Source organism: Schistosoma haematobium, chromosome 5, assembly GCF_000699445.3.
Source record: "Schistosoma haematobium chromosome 5, whole genome shotgun sequence".
Classification (NCBI taxonomy): Eukaryota; Metazoa; Platyhelminthes; class Trematoda; order Strigeidida; family Schistosomatidae; genus Schistosoma; species Schistosoma haematobium.
This window is the reverse complement of record NC_067200.1, coordinates 15,925,323-15,949,405: the sequence shown is the minus strand read 5'-3', so window position 1 is coordinate 15,949,405 and position 24,083 is coordinate 15,925,323. Positions and strand designations below refer to the sequence as shown.

General features: G+C 34.8%; 1 protein-coding gene across 2 annotated transcripts in view; it reads left to right on the top strand.

Moving 5' to 3' along the window:
- MAATS1_1 (Cilia- and flagella-associated protein 91) overlaps positions 1 to 24,073 on the top strand; it is a 47,723-nt gene extending 23,650 nt beyond the window's left edge. The window contains exons 7-12 of one of the 2 annotated variants that reach the window (XM_051217580.1): positions 3,046 to 3,185; positions 7,642 to 7,761; positions 13,117 to 13,338; positions 15,029 to 15,250; positions 17,287 to 17,496; positions 22,104 to 24,073. In XM_051217580.1, the coding sequence (XP_051064995.1) occupies positions 3,046 to 3,185; positions 7,642 to 7,761; positions 13,117 to 13,338; positions 15,029 to 15,250; positions 17,287 to 17,496; positions 22,104 to 22,280 (1,091 nt within the window). In that variant the 3' untranslated portion in view covers positions 22,281 to 24,073. Of the gene's footprint in view, positions 1 to 3,045; positions 3,186 to 7,641; positions 7,762 to 13,116; positions 13,339 to 15,028 lie in introns of both variants that reach the window. The other variant, XM_051217579.1, reaches the window with a different exon arrangement.
- Positions 24,074 to 24,083: the final 10 nt, after the last annotated feature.

Sequence of the window (24,083 nt, the reverse complement as noted above, 5' to 3'; positions counted from 1 at the left end):
TTTCCAGTAATGCATTCTTAAGGTACCAGAAGGATAACTTAAACCCGAGAGCAAGGAAGTTGTTATTTGATTCATGAATCACAATGTTGTGATAATTATCGCGTATTTTTTATACTTGGAAACTAGATCAGTGCTTGAGTTCTCAAGTCAGTAATATTGGTTATATATGTGCGTCATTTGTAGTTTCTTTGTATTGTCGTGCTTCTAAGACATGGCATAAATATGCATCTACCCAAATATGCATACAATATAAAGACAGTCAAATGAAACTAATAAGACTGATAGCATGGCATTCAAAATAATGGTAGGATTACGTGATAGTAAAAGGAATTAGATGTAACTAAAAGAATTATGAAAGACTTCATTATGGATTTAGAAATGTAAAATTCTTTGTGAAGATGGATCTGTGGGGAAGGAGTTATTAAATATAAAAAAGATTTTTTTGAATTTTTCCATCGACTGGTTTGAAAAAATAGGGTTTGGAACTGAAGATATTGTACTTTTTTAACCATTAAGTAAGGTTGTATTAAATAGCAGATACATCCAGCTGACGAGTCCCAAATAAGACGATATTCACATTGTGGATTTCATTCCCAGCTATATTCCACTTATATAAACTTATACACTGATTATATCGAAGCAATATACGCAGGATATACACACACCAACCAGGACTGATCGAATTTCAGTCAAGAAATATGAAAAATGGGATAATCCGAACCATCATAAATTAAATTATAAAGTAAGATGTATGAGAACGTGGTTAAGTTTCACTATGGTACGCCAAATATATTTGTATTTACTCAGTTCTTTTATGCTCTACGAACTTGTGATTAGATACTTATTCATGTTGTATGTAGCTGATGCGAATTTTATAAAACTGATACTCTGGACCAACAAGATATAGGTTAAAATGTAAGCACACGTTATTGACTAAGATTTGACTCCGTTTTCTAAGGCGGGATACGACATCAGTTGAGAATGTGTCTTCATCTAAGTAGAAGGGATGTACGTGTATATTCTCAATTCGGTTTCAGTCAATACATTTTCCTTCTCACCCTCGGTCTTCTGACTCAAGTAGCTGGTTGGGTTTGTTTATAGGAAGCTTATGTATCAGTATCAGGTCTGGATGACCGTATGACATAACAACGACAAAACGGATTCAGTATATTTTTACAAACGTTTACTCTACTCACATTGTTTTGAACAGTTACATAAGCAGAAGCTATTTCAATTATCAACAGAAACAAAATGAACGAGGTTTTGTTGCTTGTTTTTTGTTCAATAAATCATAGTTCAAATCAGTCTCTTAACCAAGACTTTACATATTGCGTTTTAGCTAGATTATAACTTTGATTATGTAAGGTTTTCTTTTTGAAGTTTTCTGTTAAGCTTTAATTCTTAAATGGCTCAGTTTGGTGTCATTGTGTCCCTTAAGTTGAGTAATTTATTAATTAAGCTTTCTGGAGAACATTATTGGTGGCAATTCCTGATATAAATGAAAGTAGAGAATTTCTATTTGTAGTAGATTTGTCCAGAATTGAAATAAAAGATTTGGTATTAAGCCTTTCAAATCATAGAATTCAACACTAGTAAATCCATATACATGCTCTGCGACTTTTATCTATCAATTTTATCTTGGTTATACTACAGCAATATATAGTAACATTCCTATAGAGCTGATATTGTGGCAGTTAATCAATCCTACTGACACATTGTTCAGAAGAAAAATTCTTTCTTATGGTATGGGCCAACTCAAAATACACAAGACTATACAAACATTAGTCTTGAAGGAAATAACAACAAAGACTTAAGCAGAATAACATGATTTCCTTTTATTTCGTTTAGTTCTCGTGATATGCTTGTGATAGGCATAATCTAAAAATCATAATTACAAAATGGGTTTAAATTATCCATACAAAAGAGTTTAGTTGAAAGTTAATATGATCACATATCAGTACAGTATATCAAAGGTGTAAATAAATTTAAAAGACTAAATAAAATGTAAATATATATCTTATGTATAAGAACATTCTATAAAATCGATAGCAGCAAAAGTTCAGAAGACCAGTAACAAGTGGCAACGTAATGAATAAAGGCTGATAATAATTAAGAATAAAATGAGTGAAGCTCATTTAGTTAAAGTAAGATTTATAATTTACAAGACAGTCGAATTAAAGAGACCTATTGATGTAGTTAATTGAAGAAAGAATTGAGCAAAGTTTTACTGTGTAACGAGGGAATGTTTTTCCCCAGGGCAAAGGAAGGCTCAGTATGAAACAAAGTATTTAAAAAAACAATCAAAGGTCGACAAGTACTACTTTCGTGTTATCACCAATTCACATGTACCTGCCAAAGCAATCACATTGGCCGAACAGAAAAGTGAACTTATCTTAGATTTTTTGAACATGTTTCAAAACGCCTTCGAATAAGAGAAAGGACTATTTTAAATATTGTAATCACGAAACATCTTTTGAACAGGGAACATTAGATCAATACCTCGAAATCTTGTAGGATGATTAATAAAAAGCCAAACTTCAGTCTTCTGAAGTTTGCTAAAGCCATCACTTTCAGTCATCAGAGATCAGATTTATGTGTTCAAAAGGAGTTATCTGTTGATCTTTCCTTGCACTGATGACAAACATTCCTTCATTACACCGTAAAACCTTGCTCAATTCTTTCTTCAATTAATTACATCAATATGTATTTATTTCGACTGTCTTCTAGATTATAAATCTTATTTTAGCTAACTGAGCTTCACTCATTTTATTCTTAATTATTATCAGCTTTTATTCATTATGTAGCCACTTGTTTCTAGTCCACTGGACTTTTGCCTCAAGATGATAAAGGGAGCTATGTTTATGTAAACAACAATTCTTTGTTGTGTCGATTCGAAGAATGATAGCTTCGATTAATACACACTTGTAATGATTTTTACGTTGTTTATTAACGTCTAAATAACACATAACAAATGCCAAATTATAATCCCATTTGAAAAAGCTTCATGTCCATTCATCCATTCAGTATTTTTGTCACCTTTTTCAGGTCTACTTACTTTAGAAGCCAGATTGCCTCGATTTGCATTCCAACCAAGAATTAGATTACAACAACCGAAACTACACACAAAAGATGGATTTTTAAAACGTAAATATCGCCATCAAAAAGAATTAGCTGAATTACACGATGTATGTCTCTTTACTTGTGTAAAAATTGTTTAACTATAGAAAAGATTTCTTTCATGGTACATAAAAGTTATTCATTTTTACCTGGTATACATTCTTTTAAATTCATATTATCTTTTTGAAAGAAAACACGGTGTAGATAAACGATTGCTGAATTAACTGATTGTTTTCGTCATTGACTGGCATAAACCATTGTGAATTGTTGTGAACTAAGGAGGACTGGTTATCCACTTTATCTTAGTGTACAACTTGTCATCAGCACACACCTACAATCATGCACGATTAAACTGATGGCCTTAGAATTTCATGGAGAAAATGATATTGCTAAGAGGTTCGAGTGAAAACCTGCAACCTGTTAAATCAATCAAGTCAGAAGCGTAGCAGCTCTACCTTAATAATTTTAAGTGGTGATTACGCAATTTTTTAAATCAATTGCTATTGTAAACGTTAACCATTGGATACCAGATACTATGTATCAATAAGATAACAATTTTTTCAGGATCTGAAGCTTTCGGATTCTATCTCCTTTGACGTTGAGATTTCTCAAACTAGGAAATAACATTTGTCGATTAGTCTGCGGTTTTCACTGGTGTTAAAGGGGATACATCAGACGATAGCAAAAACCACATTCATACAAAACACTTAATTCGTCATATTTATAATATCAATGCAGGAAAATTATGATGTTAAATATGATAATAAATTTTTGACGAATAATAATCACATTTAAAAATTAGTTTGGCATACAACTCTTTACTTAGTCTAAATAGTACTAGCTCAATTGATTCATCTAACGTGAAAATAGAAATGATATAGAATTTCGATTGAACAACTATGATGTAAGTGAAGAGTGTACTCTTGAAATCTAATGCATTTCATCTTGATACCAGACACTGCTCAAACTACTCATTATTGTTTTCATAGACTTTCACAAAATATTTATTTCCTATCAGTTTTCTCACTTTACAAACAACAGCGATCAGAATTTATTTCATAGTGAGAGCATTTTTACTGACTGGGATATAATGTTGGCTATTTAAAAATTTTCGATTCGAATACAGCGTACTGAGAATTATATTATTTTTTTCTCAGAAATACACATGGGAGTTTTCCATGTTGGGAGGCATAGGATAACTTACCTGTAAATAAATAAATATATATATATATATATATATATATATATATATATATATATATAATATGATGTTAAGTTGGATATTAACCGACAAATGATATTTATGTATTATTATTAGTAGACGGATTCAATACCTAAGCGATTGAGATACATCTTTTCAAATGAACAGGTGCTCAACCCCGTAAGTTATTTTGACCCACCAACAGTGAGGCTAATTACAAAAGTGGCCTAACGTATAGACTATATTCGGCATTCACCGTTTACTTATTCCTGTAAACGCTTTTGAATAAGCATAGGTCGCCCAACAACATTCTTCATTGAACTCTGTCCAGGACAATACTTTTCAGTTGTTTCCAGTTGCTATTCATCCTTTTCATGTCTCTTTCCAATTTTCCGTGCAGCTTTTCTTTGGCCTTCCTCTTTTCCGTTTCCCTTCATGATTCCAAGTTAGCGCTTGCTTCGCGATCCAGTTTGGTGACTTCTACAATGTATGACCTATCCACTTTCAGTGTGTTTTCTTGACTTCCTCTTCAACTGGAAGCTGGTTTGTTCTTTCCCACAGTAGGTCGTTGCTGATGGTATCCAGCCAACGGACATTGACTAACTTGCGTAGACAAGTGACTATAAGTACTTGTGCTTTCTTGATGATGGCTGTAGTAGTTCTCCAAGTTTTAGCTTCGTTTAGTTGGACTGTCTTGACGTTCGTATTGAAGATTCTGATTTTGATATTGGCTGACAGTTGTCTTGAGTCCCACATGTTCTTCCATTATAGGGATGCGTTCGTTACTTTGCCAATCCTTGCCTTTACGTCTTCATCGGATCCTCCTTGTTCACTGATGAAGCTTCCCAGGTATGTGAAGTTTCCACCTCTTCCAGAGCTTCCCCATCAAGTGTGATTGAGTTGGCGTTCTCCGTGTTTCATTTAAGGATCATGCTTCTTCTCTTGTGTATGTTGAGACCTACTGATTCAGAGGCTGCAGCCATACTAGTTGTCTTCATCTGTATTTGTTCGTGTGTATGAGATAGAAGGGGTAGGTCGTGTGCGAAGTCCAAATCTTCTAATTGATTCCGAGCTGTCCATTGTATTCCGTGCTTCCCCTCAGATGTGGAGGTCTTCATAATCCAGTCGACCACCAGAAGAAAGAGGAAGGGGTAGAGTAAGCAGCCTTGTCTGACTCTGGTCCTCACACGGAATGCGTGTATCAGCTGTCCTCCATGTACGACTTTGCAGTACGGGCCGTCTTGTGAATTCCGGATGACGTTGGTGATCTCAGTTACACCATAGTGTCGAACAAAGTTCTATGATGTTCTCCTACCCATATTGTCAAACGCCTTGTCATAGTCAAGGAAGTTGATGTGTAGTGACGAGTTCCACTTAATTGACTATTCAACAGAAACTCCTGACACGTTGAAGTTCGTGCTTTTCGATCGCTTTCTAGTTGTCCTCCATAGTAGTTTCTTCTTCTTTGAGGCTTCGAACGTGTTGCCGAGATCCATTCGTAATTCGTTGAGTTTTTCAGTATGTCGAGGGAAGGTTGTATTGTTGAATGCACATAGATTCGCGAATCTCTTACCGTCTTCGTCTCTTTCTCCCAGTCCATGTCGTTCCATTATGTAACTATACTCGATGTTGTCCATTTCGACTTTGGCGTTTAGGTCTCCTATCGGTATGCTCAGTTCCTTTCCTGAGTACTTCGCTATGACCGATTGCAGCCTCTCGTAAAACTGATCGTTATCTTTGTCGTTTCTATCATTGGTGGGTGCACAACACTAGGTAACATGCATTGTGATTCCCTCCTTCTTTGTTTTGAGGGACGCCTTGATGATTCTGGATCCATGAGATTCCTATCCTACAAATGCTTTACGTGCTTCTTTGGACAGCATCAGAGCAACTTCCTGAGTGTGCGGAGCACTTTATTTTCATGACCTGTGTACAGCAGCATTTCTCTCAAATCTAACCTTTTCTGTCCAGCATTGATCTAATGGGACAATGTGGGAGACCGGGAGGACCAGTCAAATAGCTACGGGAATGAGGAGTTGCAACATGGCGGTACCTATATTAGTTGTTCCCTTGGTTGTTAGAAGGGGCATTGGCTTTGTGACTTCCGAAGAATCTCGGCTTTCACAACGAGACATCATAATTCTTCTGAATAAAGACCCTTCAACTTCCAGGACAGAGTTTAGATTGTTTAATTTGCTTAGCGTTTTTATTAAGGTTGTTTTCTACGGGATGGGATTGCTGACTTTATGCCCAAACCTCCTCTTCTTATTTATTTGTTTATTTAAACAGATAAACATTGGTACAAGGAGGCATCAAATAGGTTTTCGCCACATAAATCGCTCGATTTTTTGGGGGTTGGGATACTGTCCGGGTGCCCAGACCGAAACAGGTGGTTTTCTTAGTGGGCCACACCCGGAGCCTTTGACCTAAAGGTCTAATCCACAAGGCAGTGGAGTGACGTCAGGAGATGCAGTCGCATGGTAGCCGGTGACCAATAATTTGTTCATTCGCCATTTTTCTTTCAGGATCCTAGAGCCCATATGCACCATTGGTTTGGAATCAGGGTTTTCCAACTCCGCTAGGTGGATCTTCCTTATCCACTAACCCAGTTAAAGCTCCGGGCATTCGCTTTTCACCCTCTCAATTTCGTAGACAACACCCCGTCCGCGGGAAGGCAGCGAGTAGGACTTCCCTGGCAGTGGCTGTGTACACGTGGCCATGTGAGAGCATTTCGTGAGGGAGAGCTGACTCTCCCCATTTTCGACCGTACCAGAGCATTTTGAGACTGTCTCCTCCTCTACCTGGGCTTGGGATCGTCTGTAACCTTAGAAGAGTCACTGGCGGAGTTTTGCTTTAAATGTATCCTTATAAATTAGTGTATTTCAACTTTGCTAGGATTTAAATATTCATTTAAGTTGAAATCAATACGGAAATCTTGTTTTTAATATTCAGTCATATTTAGTGGAAGATCTTTGATTTTTCGTGACCTATTACGCTCCGTCTTGTATGTTTCTGTTGGTTATATGAAATTTTCAGTAATCACTACGTTTGCTTCAATGAGTCGTGTTGCATTGTCAGCAAATTTTGTGGTAAATGCAATGAATCATTATTTTGTTCTTCAACTCCGTTATTTTCATCTCATTGTTCTAATGAGGTATGGGAACTGGAATACATGCTGTGTTGATGAGTTCTGTTTGTCTATTAACATACACCCTTTGTATCAAATCACTTTAACTAATTGAAACGTTTATTATTTATGCAAATTAAAAAGTAAAATTGGTCAACTGATTAATTTTTTCGTTTCCAAACAATTACATGCACAGTATTTGCAAAAACCCTCAGTAAGTGAACGAAATACCGCTCTAAGAAAACCACGATTTTTACAAAAGATTGAAAAACCTATGCCACGTCCAATAACGTCAGATTATATAACAATAAAAAGTGTAAGTTTAGTTTAAAGCACTTTTTTGTTGTTTTTTTCATTATTGCTAACTGAGGTAGTGGTCGATTGGAATAAAGGTAAGAGCGAATATCAGTAATACAAAATCTTTCACTCTTGACGTAGGCCATGTAAAGATGCTGAGACCCTTTTGTTGAGATACACGCGATGTTCGTAATAAATGGTAAGGGAAGCCAATATGACATACCCAAAAATTTATCACATTTTCTGCCGAATCTTCAGTCCCTTTATTGTCTCATCCTCTTTATTGTGCGAATTAATTTCCTGTTTTCAAACCATATTCTTTATGTTTGATCAGTCTTACAATCATAGACATTTGTATTCCTTCAACCTCTGTTAAATATCTTGTCAATTTCATTTTATTATACTGAAACGAATTGTATCAACCTGAGTGTTGCTAAGTGATCATACTTTTTTTTCTGACAAAGTTAACTGCGTATTACTTATCTTCCCGAAATGCTCAAGATATTGATTTCAACTCAACTTGTGATTGTAATATCCCTCATTCTAAAAACATATAATGCATGTTTCATTATCAAAGAACGGGTTGATTCCGATTGTAGATTCACCGCTCCTTGGGCTAAAATACTCATGAGCGAATATCCTAGCTTCATTGTCAAGGTTTTTGTTGGTGCAAATTAACAGGAAAGTAAAGTAGGAGTATGCTTCATGTACACTAACAAGGTGAATGTATGTAAGTGACTTGTGTCGATGTTCGTGGTCTACTTGAGTTGGATGGAAATAGTGTAGCCTCCTAGCTTACGTCAAAGTCACGCCTCGTGGTCGGTACCTAATCTAGCTTATCCAATCGGGATAACCAGGTGAGTTCCTTTCTTGGTGAATGTCTAGAGTAAGATCCTATTTTAACGGTGGCAGATTAGAGAAGTGTAAAGTGGGGTCACTGCTGCATGGGCTAGTCGCGCTAGTAGTCCTTGACCTCAACGATATTCAATAAACCGTTGGACGTTTAGTGATCTCTGATCTAACGTAGAAACTGTTCTACTTGATGGATGCTTCAGCTAGAGGTCACTAACCTTACAAATAGCCCAGGCCTTGCCATCGTCGTTGTTTCGTTGATCAGCACGTAGTTTGTTCAATCTTCGGTTATTGTATTTGTTCAATACAGTTTTCTCGAGACTTATAGAATTGTTTTGTTGCTACCTAATCATATCTTTTGTCGGGTCAATTAAATTCGCACTGTTTAGGTATATACGATGTTCTTTGATCGGTCTTCGAATTCTACTTTTAATTAAAGGCATTTTTCCAAACTTTTATTATTAATAAGGTTTCATCTGATGAGCTCTGCAATTTTCGACATTTTTGATAGTTTTTCTTACTAATTTAAATATACACTCATTCATTCGTTTTTTACTGATTTGTCTGTTTCAAGTAATAAAAGTTATACATCGTGATTTATCTAAAATAATGTATTCTATAAACCTATTATCCTACATACCGAATTGTGTAACATTATTCGCTACTTGACACTGTTGTTTATGGTTTAATGTTAGATTCGATAGTGAATTCTTCCAGTTGGAAATAGGAATGTTATTTTAACATTTCAAACGTTTCAGTAGGTAACCTGTCGAGAAAGTTTTTCAAATAAATCCTAATGTTTAATAATCAAACTACTTGCGGTAGCTGTACGTAATATATTCAAATACTAAGCATAAGTGATAACTGGAAACAAACTTAAATCGTATGCGATACCACCTTGTGATCAAAAGCTTTATTGATTTGTCCATCAGGCTGCAGAACATTGACTAAGTTGTCATAATGTTAAGACTGAAATATTATTTCGTTAGTAAACCGAATACACTCATTAAGATATTAAATAAGAAAGATTAGTTCAGCGAAGAGTTCTCTTTTCGGCGAATTCATTTTCAAAGCTGTACAATCGCAAATATATATACTTATTTTTACAGGATGATAATAATACTGATAATAAACTTCTGTTAGAAATGGTGACAGTGAGGTTAAATAAACAAATGTATTTTAAAAAAATTTTAAATAAGGAGAATTTAATAGTTGTTTGATGGCTTAAGTATTCATCAAAAGATAGATAGGGAAATTATCATTGGGAAAGGATGGCTCAGCATGACAAGATAAAGTGTTGAAATTCAGATTAAATGTAATCAGAATGATTGTGGAAACAAATAATTGAGACGGGGCACAAAATTAACATTAATACAGCATTTGGAACGTTGTATAGAAAAATAAACTAGTTGGGGGTAGAAGATTTAAGGGGAAGATGGAAGATGAAGCACATGACTGTAAAGGAAGAAGAGTATGAAAAAGAGAAAAAGATCATAAGACATTAAGACCATGGTAGAAGAAGAGATTATACCAGTCTCTATTGCACACACAACTCTGACTTTTCCAGGGATATGGTTAATGCTTCGGAAATGCAAAGAAGATGTAGTCTAATTGTATTTGAAAGACTTCTACTTACCTTGTAGATGAGTTTAAACGTAGAGTTTGTCTTGATTGAATGACCTGTGTTCACAAGCTGTTCGAATATTGAACTTCTTATTGATAAGAAAATTCTGTACGTAACTCCAAATACGTAGTCTTGTAAGGAAAGCTATAAATTCTCTTCGGAATTGACTTCATACTAAGTTTATGTTATGATAATGGAGTAAATGCCGTTTTAAGTCTTTAAACCGCTGCTCTTCTGACCAAGATTCCGCGTTACTGTAGTTTGTGATGGCTCTTGAGTTACTAATTTGAGTGTACATTGTAGCGAATATTGATAATTACTAATAAATTTATACATGTATGAATGAATTGCTTATTGTTTTATTCATTAAATCAAATCGACAGTAACTGAGGATGCAAAATTCTTTTAAAACTAGCAATTATAGTTTCATTTTTCAAAGTCATAAATAGAGTAAGTTTCTACAAAACCAGTATAAGAAAAACTCTGCCTGTAGCTATTCTAAGGTTACTGCCAGTTCCAAGCCCAGGTAGCGGAGGGGGTTTGGGCATAAAGTCAGCAATCCCATCCCGTAGAAAACAACCTTAATAAAAAACGCTAAGCAAATTAAACAATCTAAACTCTGTCCTGGAAGTTGAAGGGTCTTTATTCAGAAGAATTATGATGTCTCGTTGTGAAAGCCGAGATTCTTCGGAAGTCACAAAGCCAATGCCCCTTCTAACAACCAAGGGAACAACTAATATAGGTACCGCCATGTTGCAACTCCTCATTCCCGTAGCTATTTGACTGGTCCTCCCGGTCTCCCACATTGTCCCATTAGATCAATGCTGGACAGAAAAGGTTAGATTTGAGAGAAATGCTGCTGTACACAGGTCATGAAAAATAAAGTGCTCCGCACACTCAGGAAGTTGCTCTGATGCTGTCCAAAGAAGCACGTAAAGCATTTGTAGGATAGGAATCTCATGGATCCAGAATCATCAAGGCGTCCCTCAAAACAAAGAAGGAGGGAATCACAATGCATGTTACCTAGTGTTGTGCACCCACCAATGATAGAAACGACAAAGATAACGATCAGTTTTACGAGAGGCTGCAATCGGTCATAGCGAAGTACTCAGGAAAGGAACTGAGCATACCGATAGGAGACCTAAACGCCAAAGTCGAAATGGACAACATCGAGTATAGTTACATAATGGAACGACATGGACTGGGAGAAAGAGACGAAGACGGTAAGAGATTCGCGAATCTATGTGCATTCAACAATACAACCTTCCCTCGACATACTGAAAAACTCAACGAATTACGAATGGATCTCGGCAACACGTTCGAAGCCTCAAAGAAGAAGAAACTACTATGGAGGACAACTAGAAAGCGATCGAAAAGCACGAACTTCAACGTGTCAGGAGTTTCTGTTGAATAGTCAATTAAGTGGAACTCGTCACTACACATCAACTTCCTTGACTATGACAAGGCGTTTGACAATATGGGTAGGAGAACATCATAGAACTTTGTTCGACACTATGGTGTAACTGAGATCACCAACGTCATCCGGAATTCACAAGACGGCCCGTACTGCAAAGTCGTACATGGAGGACAGCTGATACACGCATTCCGTGTGAGGACCAGAGTCAGACAAGGCTGCTTACTCTACCCCTTCCTCTTTCTTCTGGTGGTCGACTGGATTATGAAGACCTCCACATCTGAGGGAAGCACGGAATACAATGGACAGCTCGGAATCAATTAGAAGATTTGGACTTCGCACACGACCTACCCCTTCTATCTCATACACACGAACAAATACAGATGAAGACAACTAGTATGGCTGCAGCCTCTGAATCAGTAGGTCTCAACATACACAAGAGAAGAAGCATGATCCTTAAATGAAACACGGAGAACGCCAACTCAATCACACTTGATGGGGAAGCTCTGGAAGAGGTGGAAACTTCACATACCTGGGAAGCTTCATCAGTGAACAAGGAGGATCCGATGAAGACGTAAAGGCAAGGATTGGCAAAGTAACGAACGCATCCCTATAATGGAAGAACATGTGGGACTCAAGACAACTGTCAGCCAATATCAAAATCAGAATCTTCAATACGAACGTCAAGACAGTCCAACTAAACGAAGCTGAAACTTGGAGAACTACTACAGCCATCATCAAGAAAGCACAAGTACTTATAGTCACTTGTCTACGCAAGTTAGTCAATGTCCGTTGGCTGGATACCATCAGCAACGACCTACTGTGGGAAAGAACAAACCAGCTTCCAGTTGAAGAGGAAATCAAGAAAACACACTGAAAGTGGATAGGTCATACATTGTAGAAGTCACCAAACTGGATCGCGAAGCAAGCGCCAACTTGGAATCATGAAGGGAAACGGAAAAGAGGAAGGCCAAAGAAAAGCTGCACGGAAAATTGGAAAGAGACATGAAAAGGATGAATAGCAACTGGAAACAACTAAAAAGTATTGTCCTGGACAGAGTTCAATGAAGAATGTTGTTGGGCGACTTATATTCCTCCTTGAAGTGTAACAACGCAGTTAAAGTATGTATATAAAAATATGCGAAAAGTTAATGTTTTAACGCTAATTCGCACAATGTCCCTTGACGCTTGTTCTTTTCTAGCGCAGAAGTTTAACTCTTTCACGAGATTCAATCATGTAAAGTTAGATCTTTTGGATAATATGATGCAGTTGAGTCGCTGAATCTGTTTACAGAAGTCAAGTTTTAATGTAACTTTTCAAAATATTCAACATCTAGTGTTCCAAGTTTTTTAAGTTCAATTAACTTGTGATAAAACATGTGATTCTAATTTCAATTAACTGTAATTTTGAAAGAATCATTTTCGATATACATTGTAATTATTTTATTTTAAGACTAATTCAACTGTTTATTTGTTGAATTCAGGAAGAATCTGAAAGACAAGAAGTAGCTGTAATTATGTTGCAACAATTAATTCGCGGGCGTGCAATTCAGACTCAAATGTATGAGGGTAAACGAAAACGTAGTGAATTAATTGCTGAGTCAAGGTCAACGCATGCTCTGTTAGAAGATGAACAAGCTCAAAAAAAACGTGAAAAATTAACAATTTTAACAAAACAAGAAGATTTCAGTCATCTTTTGCATCAAGTAAATCATTTTATTTAAATTCATCATCGTTATATTGATGTGATTAGAATGCATTAATCCATCATTTCTACCAAAGCATTTCATTGCACAGTTGATTATCTAAACACACGCGTTCTACAGTGAATTGTTCTTTGAATGACCTTAAATCTTATTTCCGTACTTTTCTCGTATGGTAAACAACAACTGGGTGGACTCTAGTGCGAATGACACATAAGGTTGACATGTAATCACATTATCATATGACTTAGTCCATTAATTAAATCTATTAGTTATAGATGCTTAATTGTATGATAGGGTAAATATGTGTTCACAAAGTAATTTACCGAATAATTCGTGTTAAACACCACTGAATGCAAACTATACAAATCTGACTGGATCAGTCACATATAATGTGATGTATTCATAAGTCATTTTGATCTTTTTTCTCGGTCAAATAAATCCATACCAGCAGTCTTTGTGTTTTCACTGCACATCACTAGATTTACGGTTTTCAGCACCAAGCACAAATCAGTTAACCATTCATTGGAACAAAAGTGCTGAGGTTAGTGTTCCTTTAAATCTGCTTTTCAAGTGACTATTATGTGTTCTACAAAAATCATAATATGTTTTCACTGATCCCACGCTTGACTTACGTTTCAAGAAAGGTGTTTAATTTATTTACAAAATATATCAGAAATATTCACTTTATATAGTTACCACATACAAAAAATGTTTTCTACAGTGTGACTGTTATGTACAACGAAATGACAATTTTATGATGAAGCGAATCGGAAAAAACCACTTAATCATCAAAAAAAGTAATATTAAAGCAGACAGCAAAAAAAGCCAGAATCAGTCTCGTCCCGTTTGTTGAGAATACAATGGGGACTTATAGCAATGTCGTCTCTGTTTTCAATTTCTAGTCATGTCAGATGGTTTTTAATACCGCAAAGTTTTACAATCCAAGGGGTTGTGACGTGCCCATTAGACGCTAAAAATCTCTCACAGTGATATTTCGAATGGTTCAACTCTTCGTTATTTCTATTTAACCCCATCATCATAGGATAAAGCTTGTCATAAAAACCAATAAGACAACTTTTAAAGACATCAGTGAACTTCTGAATTCGACTTTTCAAGGTTTTATCTGTTATAAAATGATGGTTTACACTGTTTGAATACAAGATATCAGGTCTCATCATTACTCACATTTTGTAACCACTAAACCCATGTTATCCTTATTGATCAACAAGTTAACGAAAAGATGAAATTAGTCGTAATCTTTACTGTCTGTCTATCATGACTTAATTAAATTTAGGAATGCACAGCATCAAATGTCATCTCTGTGATCAACAGCTCGCTTCGACCTCTAAAGTCCCCCTGGGTTTGGTCATTAGCAGGGTAGTGAATATGCAATACCAAGAAATTCCTTACTAAATAGAAATGGCCGTCCAATGCTTCCTCATTTTTAGTAACTATTAGCTAACTTCACCTCACTAAGGGAACTATGTAAATTCATATTTAAAAATATCAATTAAAACCAACCGAATGTGAGTAATGACTAGATTTTTTATGTAATCAAGTGAATTTCTTACATAAGACGTTTTCGGCCATCTGTCTGAGTGTAACTTATTTATATTGATTTAAAACTGAGGTGTTATATATGACAAACTACTAACGATCAATACATATATTATTTACCTTTTATTAAAAGGAGCGTCTAGTAGAAGATATCTTAGGACAGTTTGAATGTGATAGTTTAGCTAATATGTTAGATTTTCTAAGTAAAGAATTGGATCGTCTAATCGAAGAGCGACGTATACATGCATTAGTACTAATAGCAGAACGTCAACGTCGTATACGAGAAGCGGAAGAATGTGGTACACGTCAAAAAGAAGAGCGCAGAAGGAGAGAACAAGATGAAATTTTCAAACAGGTAAACGATTTTAACTAGATTTTAAGTAACCCTGATTTTTGTCATTCATGATGTAGCCAGTTTATTTATCCACTTATTATAGGTAAAATCAACCTATTATGCAGACCATTGAATCGTTTAATACGGTTTATAGTTAGATGTTTTACCTCATTGATTCACATAGTATTATGACAATTTTAACTTCTTTGAATTCTGTCTAACCAGAACTCGAGAGAAGAACGTTGTTCTCATAAATTTGTAGCGTAGTGAAACATGGTTGACTAAAGATTGTACAGTTGAGCGATTTACACAAAACTATTTCTTTAACAGATAATACTAAATTTTTTTTAGATAAAAACCAAGTATTTATGAGCTCTTTAAACAGTTTAAAACATAAAAATATCTGGTAAAATGTGAATACTTTAAAGTTTCGTAAGTGCTATTTAACTTATCATAGTATCAAATTCTCTGAAGCTATTTACAATCAATTCCGTTACATAATAACTGATATATGCAGCATCGAAACCTCTAACTAGAATCATCCAGAATCCTCCTCCTTCACAATAGGTAATAAGTATTTTATACTGTATATACGGTTTCTCTCAAAATATGTTCTCAAACTGTCGTCTGAACCATTTATTCTGTTTACAAATTCAAATTTTAAGTAACGGTAAAAAGCTAAAAAATGAAACACAGCTCTTTATCCTATTTGGCGTTTTTAACTAACTATTGTCCATGTCCCCATACTTCAAATCAGTACATCCAAATAAGATAAATAATAAGTTAACGAAGTAATGCAACGAAAAGGTAGTGGAAAATGAGAGAAAATGACTTATATTTTGAAAATAGTGAATGAAATTGAGTAGTGAGAACTGCGGAACAATACAAATGAAGATTTTGACCATGTAAATGAGTGGATAAATTTTCCACTTAATGTCTGCATTCATAGATTACGGCTACTTTGGGAACTGTAACCAGAAAACTGAATCTTCTCACACGGCTAAGTATAACGTTCGGAGACTGAATGATATTGATTTAGCCACTATTTTAGGTTATCTAGAACAAAACGACAAGTTAGATGAAAAAACGCTCGGTTTTTTCCTTTACACAAATGGAACGTTAATTTACCTTAGTCGAATATCTACACTAGATACCCTCCTAGTGTATATTCTACAGGACATCAATACAACTCGGATCAAGAACATGTGATTGGAATGACTAGAACATAAGTATATTACCACACCAACAACCGATAATAATAATAATAATAATAAAGGGTGGAAAAATGTCACTCATCTAATATCAGTCAGATTATTTACTAATCTCACTAGGTAAACAACCAGACATGAGTTACATGTTCGAACTATCTTCAATGATAAAGGATCATAACTTCAGTTACCAATTTATCATTTCTACTTAGACTTATTGATTTACTTTAGTAATGCTGGGGTGACATATGGAATAGTAAGTTCATCCACTCTATAAAGTTTACTATTTGAGCCCTATCGATCGAGACAGACAATCCCACCATTAAATTAAATGGTAAAACAAAACTATACCTGGTTGTTATATATCTTAAGACATTGTTATATCCTAGCGAAGAATTAATTACGAGTAACTTATTCCTGTTGTATAACTATTCAGTAACTAGATTATGTATATCTATATTCCTCTGATTATAAGCTTCATTTAGACCTATAGATTATCATCATACGATTTACTATTCTTAAGTTATGTCCAGTTTATTGATTATTGAAGCTTATAATAAGAAGAATATAGATATACATAATCTAGTTACTGAATAGTTATCCAATAGGGATATATATAATATTAACCAATCAATAGTTCTCAGAATTTACCAGTAATTTATTCTTCGCTAGGATACAACACATATCATGAAGTTTACACTAATTTACCTTCCCTAGAAAATTTAAATACATTTCCGTAAGTCATATTTTAAAGAACTTGTGTATTTTGTAACTGCACTTTAATCCACCAAGTTATCACTTTTCAGGTATTTTCAATACATCATTAGTTAACGTTTTTTTACTATTTAGCTTGTTAAGGTACACGAAGATACAGTTGATAGTTATCTGATAAATATTGCTGGCGTAGCTGTAAATAGTGCAGCTGATTACTTAGCTAAGGAAGAAATTTCGACATTAGCTCAAAAAATTGAACAAGCTAATCTCTATGAATTAAATCGTGGTGAATTAGAAACAAATGAATTAGCTGCTGAATTAATACATAATTTCTTAATACCGTTTGTAAGTTGTATGATATTAACTGTTTTGAAAAAAAATGTTTGTCTTTCTTTAAATGATGGTTTTTTTTGTTGGCTGGCATCAAATGGAAAATCACTAAAACCAGGAAGCATTGGCAGTGATTCTCATTTTTTTAGACCCGTCAACATTACCCAGTCATTACCCCCCCCTCACATGAGATTGAACCCAAAACATTAGGATCTCTTAGCATACATAATGCCTTAAAACCACTCAGTCACTTGTTCACATGTCAGACTCTATTCATTCAACAATAAAGTTGAGATTGTAAACCGTTAAAGGTCGATTCAGGAATCTTATAGCAATAGGTTTGTTAGAAAATCTGAAGTTTTTAAGTTAAACTTCACAGCTGGTATTAGTTCACCGGTTGATGTCATTTCATAATGAAGATTATTTTTAGAAATTAATTAATCTCCATAAAACGCAGCTGAACAAAAATGTTTTTATTGTAAAGATTTTGTGGAAACCTGTCTAATTTGTTGGTGATCTTCTTCAAAGATTGACGATAGTTGAATGTAATCATAAACTTAATATTTTTATACTTCAAGATGAGTTTTTGAACTTCTGGTGAAAAATCATAATCACTGAACTTTAGCTATTTCATACATAAGACTGTCTTCACTATTGGCTATAGATGGATGACATGGTGTGATTCGAATTGCGTGAAATCGGAATTTAATGTTTATTTGATGATAAACTAATGGTCCGCTGGTTACGTACTCTCAAGGAACCCCGAAGATCTCAGGCCCTATCTCTGGTGTAGTCTGATCATCACTGATGAGGAATCTCATGCTAGAAAAGAACAATGCTCCTGTTTTGAATGTTATCTTCAACTGATTTTCTGTTTATACCTAAATAAATAATTACGAAAACAAGATTCTACTTAAGGTAGCTTGAAAAAGATGAATTCTTTATTCATGAACTGATATCAACTGAAGAGTTGTTAGAAATTAGTCTGTATTGAGAACTATCTAATATTATTGATCTCAGCACTCTGTTTCACAAAGGAGGCCTACAGCATCACTTACTTACTCACTCCTGTTGCCTTTCGTGAAGCAGCATAGGTCGCCCATCAGCGTTCTCCATCCAACTCTGTCCTGGGCAATCACGGGGACCATTTGATGTTTTTACTTCACATGATTGAGAATCAGTGTCAGCGCTCTAATTTCCGTAAATTTGTAACATATAGCAAAAAACCTCATACTAGAATCGATGGAAATTCGTCTCCACACTTAATTTTGTTGACTCTACAAGTTAATTTTTATTATCACTTTCAGAATAAGTACATAAAATTCCCTAGTTGTCAATACCAAGGTTGAACTTGATAGTCTAAAGTAAATTGAGCATTAGGTAGAAAGTTATTAAGGATAAAATAATTATACTAAAAACGCAAATAGATCTCTTTTTAGCGAATTTATTATCAAGCTGTACAATCGTTTATCTGTATGAAGTTTTTTGTTAAAGTGTTATGTCCCGATAAGCATAATGAATGGTAACTTTCGCGATCCATTTATGGATCAATACTATGCGTATATTTTTATCGTATAATTGTTAAATAACTAAACTGTTCATATTCATTTCCCTCTTATTATAAGCTTTATTTTAACCTACGAACTATTATTATACGATTTACCATTCTTGAATTATGCCCTGGCCATTAATTACTACCTCCCACATTCACAGCCACATTTGGCCAAATCTTGTATAAATGTTGTTTCCTATTTTATTGGTACGATGTGGTCTGTCTGGTTGCTAAATAAACCGAGTATGTTTGAAATAAATGATTCATATTGCAGAGGCTGAGATTGGTGTTCTGGACTTAACTGGGTGGGCTAGGCAGGAAGCAGGACCGATAAGTACTCTAGACCGCTCGTACGTGTTTTATGCGCACGCGTCACTGGTCCGATCGATAATTCACTGCTCCATAATTGGCGGTCAGTGGTATAACACAAAGTATTATTTCCGTGAGGGCAGATGAACAATGAATAAACATGATGATGTAATAAATAGATTGCGTAATATGAATAATAACAATTACCGATTGTGTGTACAAATAGGAAAACCTTGTAAAATTCATAAGTTAGCAACGGATGATAATGTGGATGATGTAAGTTGATTAAAATATCCAGTTCTTTCAGGCTTTCAATGATGTTGTAGCTTAAATCGTTCTACCTTCTTGTGCGAAATGTAGAGCTCCCTATTCTTCTTTGGAAACATTTAATGGGAAGCATTTGTGTTTTGGCAAAATTCGAGATGATTTTTAACGTAATGTGTGTGACTAATTTTCTGGTATCTTTTCGAATACCAGTTCAGGAATTGGAGCAATTTCTAGAGTATTGAGAGATCTTCTATGTAAATCAAAATGTGATCCTGTTTCTAGTAGACCTATCTCACGAGTACTAATAGGTCTGTTTGAAAGATTACGAACCACCCTCAGATCATGAGAAGTAGATTTCGTCAGTAATTTTGACTGAATTAGATATTCTAATTTGTTTTCTCTATACTACTTAGACTTGTGTTAATTGATTTACATTATTTATCCATTTACTCTGAATCAGTGAATTAGATTAAGTCACGGAACGTCAGAAATGCAAATTTCTACTCATTGGGATATCACAAAAATATAATTATTTTATCATTATAAAAGTTTCTGTTTTGACAATATAACATGAACGAAAGAATCGATCATTACTAAGCTGTATAAAATAGAAATCGGTAGATTTAACTATTACTGAAATCATGAACTGATCTCATTTGGTCAATCGATGTAAATTTAAAATCATGGAACGGCCGTTTCGTCATAGTATTGAACTCAGCAGTGCACGTCTACGACCTCGCACGTGGGAGTCGAACGCAAGACCTTCAGTCTCGCGCGCGAACACTTAACCTCCAAACCACCGAGCAAAAATTCAGTGGTGTATCGGTCTAACTTCAATCAAGCCACGGTATTGCACGACTATCCAATGCTTTCAGGTTTTCAATCCTTGTCTAACTTAGGTCTGTCTGTGATTTCAATGATACTCAATAACCTTCATAAAACCGTGCTGAAGATTTATCTTTGTACGTCGTATAAATCAATATATGAATTATATGTATTCAGTAATTTTTGGCTATATTGTGCATAATGAACACTTACTCATCCGACATTGTCGTTTATTCATGACATGTCGATTTCTCTCTCTTTATTACACATGGATAATCGTTTGAAGACTTTTAATAAAAATAATTTAGACCCCTAATAAACAATCACGAACTATCTCGAATTTACATATATCTGTTATTGTCATGAGAATTTATTACCGGACGAATTAAACTCTACAACCTAGCTTGTTGGACAGAAATTATTGAAGTTTAAGTGTAGTTCACTGCAAGTGTCCTATCGATAAATATTTCTTCCCAACCTACCATTTGTATCTCGTTTCATTCCAAGGTCTACAAACTGAAGCATCTTATCATGTTCATGTTCCACTGTAAATCGGGTAATTGCGTGTGGCGTATCGATAGGTTTCAGTATTTGAGAAGCATGTTGATAATCATCACAGGCCACAAATGCACATTCAATTTACCTGACGTACAATGTTTTGTCATTGATTACTGATTTCGTTGCCGTCTTTCATAGGTTTTCCGTACCTCAGTGGGCTACCCATAACAACTCTATTAATACGAAAATATCAGACATTATTGAATTAAAAGTGGTTATCTTTGGTAAATATTTATAGAAGCTACCTAAATTCATCTTCTGTTAGGAGGTTAAGTCAGAGTATTGACATGTTATTTGCATGGGTTATTCTATCGAGATGCTAGTAAATAACAGTGATAAATAAAATAAAGCCATGAATTTATCGAAGATTTCAATATTTTCTAGTCATTGAATAAATTATAAAGTGTCTATCAAGCTTTGAACAGATAAATTTAAACGAATCAGTCCTAAATAATGGGCTAATCAGTGGGTGAGATTGTGAAATGAATTGATAATAGTGGTCAGAAAAAAAATTAGGTTTATGTATTTTTGGTATGGATTTTGTGAGTGTATCTTGGGATATGGAATTTAAATAAAAACAAAAGTATTCTCTCAATTCTATTCAAGTTAAAACTCCATAAGTTGCAGATAAATTTCCCAGGAATGTCTACACGTAGTTGGTCTTGAAAAAGGACTTTTGATAATATCTTTTCACTTTCTATAAACTTTTGACGCAACCTCTCGGAGGAAATAGTAAAATTCACCGCACAATATTGACTTCTTCAACGACTTGATTTGGATCAGAAGCTCTGGTTCTTAGTTTACATACTAGGTCTGTTGCAGCTTCAACATAAGATTTTTCATTGCTGGGGGTAATGCTCATCAGCTCAAAGTTCTCATTTTCTAACACTGACATCTGGTATAGTTTTTCCTTATTTACTGCTCTTTTCATTATTCTTTTATATAGTACCTACAATGATTTTTAATGTATAATTCTATTGTGTTTAGGCTATAAGCAGCTGATAAAAAAACTGTGAACTATTATTAATTTATGTTATTCTGTTACGTTAGTTATCCTTCCTTTAATGAGATTCGGAAAAATGTATCGATAATTATTTATAAATGCTTCTAGGTAAACAAAAGTTCACATGAGTTACATGAGGAACGACGGAAACGCAAATATTTAAATGGTGCACATCGTGAAATATGGGGTCCATCACACGATGCTTCTGGAAATGTATCCGACTCAACTGGTCTACAATTAAAACATCATGATACAACAACCTCGACACCAAATGTCTGGTGGTGAAATAAGCAGAACAGTCAGTTATGCCAAATGCAAATACCATGGATAGAAAAAGAAAGGAAATTAGACACACCGACTAATAACCTGGAAGTACGCTACAATGACAACAATAGTGATGATAATAATAATGTACGACAATTTTACAATTTTATTTAATCCTTAACGATTATTGTTTTCACTTAATTCTTTGGTCATAAGGAGAAATTTACCAAGCATTCAATTAATAAAACGTATATTTTCGTTCATGTAGCCATATATGATACACTCACCCTGTCAATATTATCTAAACTAGGAATATTTTGTTAAATTTAATGTGACTTTTGAGTCTATATTTATTACTTTTGGGCATTTTTAGTTCTTAGTAGTCAGACATCACGATAATTTCGAGAAATATTTTCATTTTGACAGATTTTTTGTAAAATTTAATAAAACGAACGTAGACAAATTATCTAATCGAATTGTTAAGATAAGCAGATTGCGTAATAATACAATTGTTAATTGAGTTTTTCAAAAACACAAGAGTAACTAAATAAAAGACTCTGGTAAATTAAGAGGCTATACAAACATTTCGATACACAAAGACTAAGGTTATTATTGTATACACCTATGGTTTCTACTGTATGTAAAAGACACATTATGGGAGCATAGGGTAAGTTTAACGGACTTCTATAAATAAGTGTGGCATCTAAATTTACCGACTTTGACTTAATATCCCAAAACAGAGCTTCTTACTTTTTTCTCCTTCTCCCTCGACCAAGCAAGAGTCACCTCTAGAAATATGATAATATATTTACTTGATTGTACATAAAATACAACTTCCTCCACAAGAGCAGTTGGATCGTTAAATAGATGTTATTCCTACCACCTACATTCACAGCCACATTTGGCCAAATCTTGTATAAATGTTGTTTCCTATTTTATTGGTACGATGTGGTCTGTCTGGTTGCTAAATAAACCGAGTATGTTTGAAATAAATGATTCATATTGCAGAGGCTGAGATTGGTGTTCTGGACTTAACTGGGTGGGCTAGGCAGGAAGCAGGACCGATAAGTACTCTAGACCGCTCGTACGTGTTTTATGCGCACGCGTCACTGGTCCGATCGATAATTCACTGCTCTTTAATTGGCGATATCGTTACGTTATATATTAACAGGGCACACAGGCTACAATTTATAAGAGAAATCCTTTTATTATTTTGTCATAGATTTGTTCACTGAATTGACGGTCTGTTGTAGAAAAGCGAGATGAACAAATTTACGTAAGGGATATTGAGTAACAATACTATAAACCAATTATTACAACAGGATTGTATCATTATAAATATCAAGAGACGAATCATACAAGTAATCGGTATTTATTATAGCATTTCATACTGGCTTTCATCAAATTCCATACTATTTAATCTCACGTCGTACTATCCGAAACATTAATAGACGCTTCTGACGTAGTGTTGGTTTCCTATGGTAGTCGTTAACCAATGTACAATCATTCAAGAAATATATGCTTTCAAGTCCTTGAAAATCATGAACATCATTATTTCGACTTAGTTACATCCTCAAATATCTGTTTTTACAGCAGTAATAAATTCTAAGTAACGGTTTTATAATGACAAAGACTTCATCTTTAATTTACTAGTACAATAGTCATTCATAGTGTTAGTAAACTTCTTGCCTACTCAAGGCAAATATATAGACAATTTTAAGTATTCTTACTTACGCCTGTTACTCCCAATGGAGCGTAGGCTACCGACTAGCATTCTCCAACCCACTCTGTCCTGGGCCTTTATTTAATGCATAATGTGAAGAC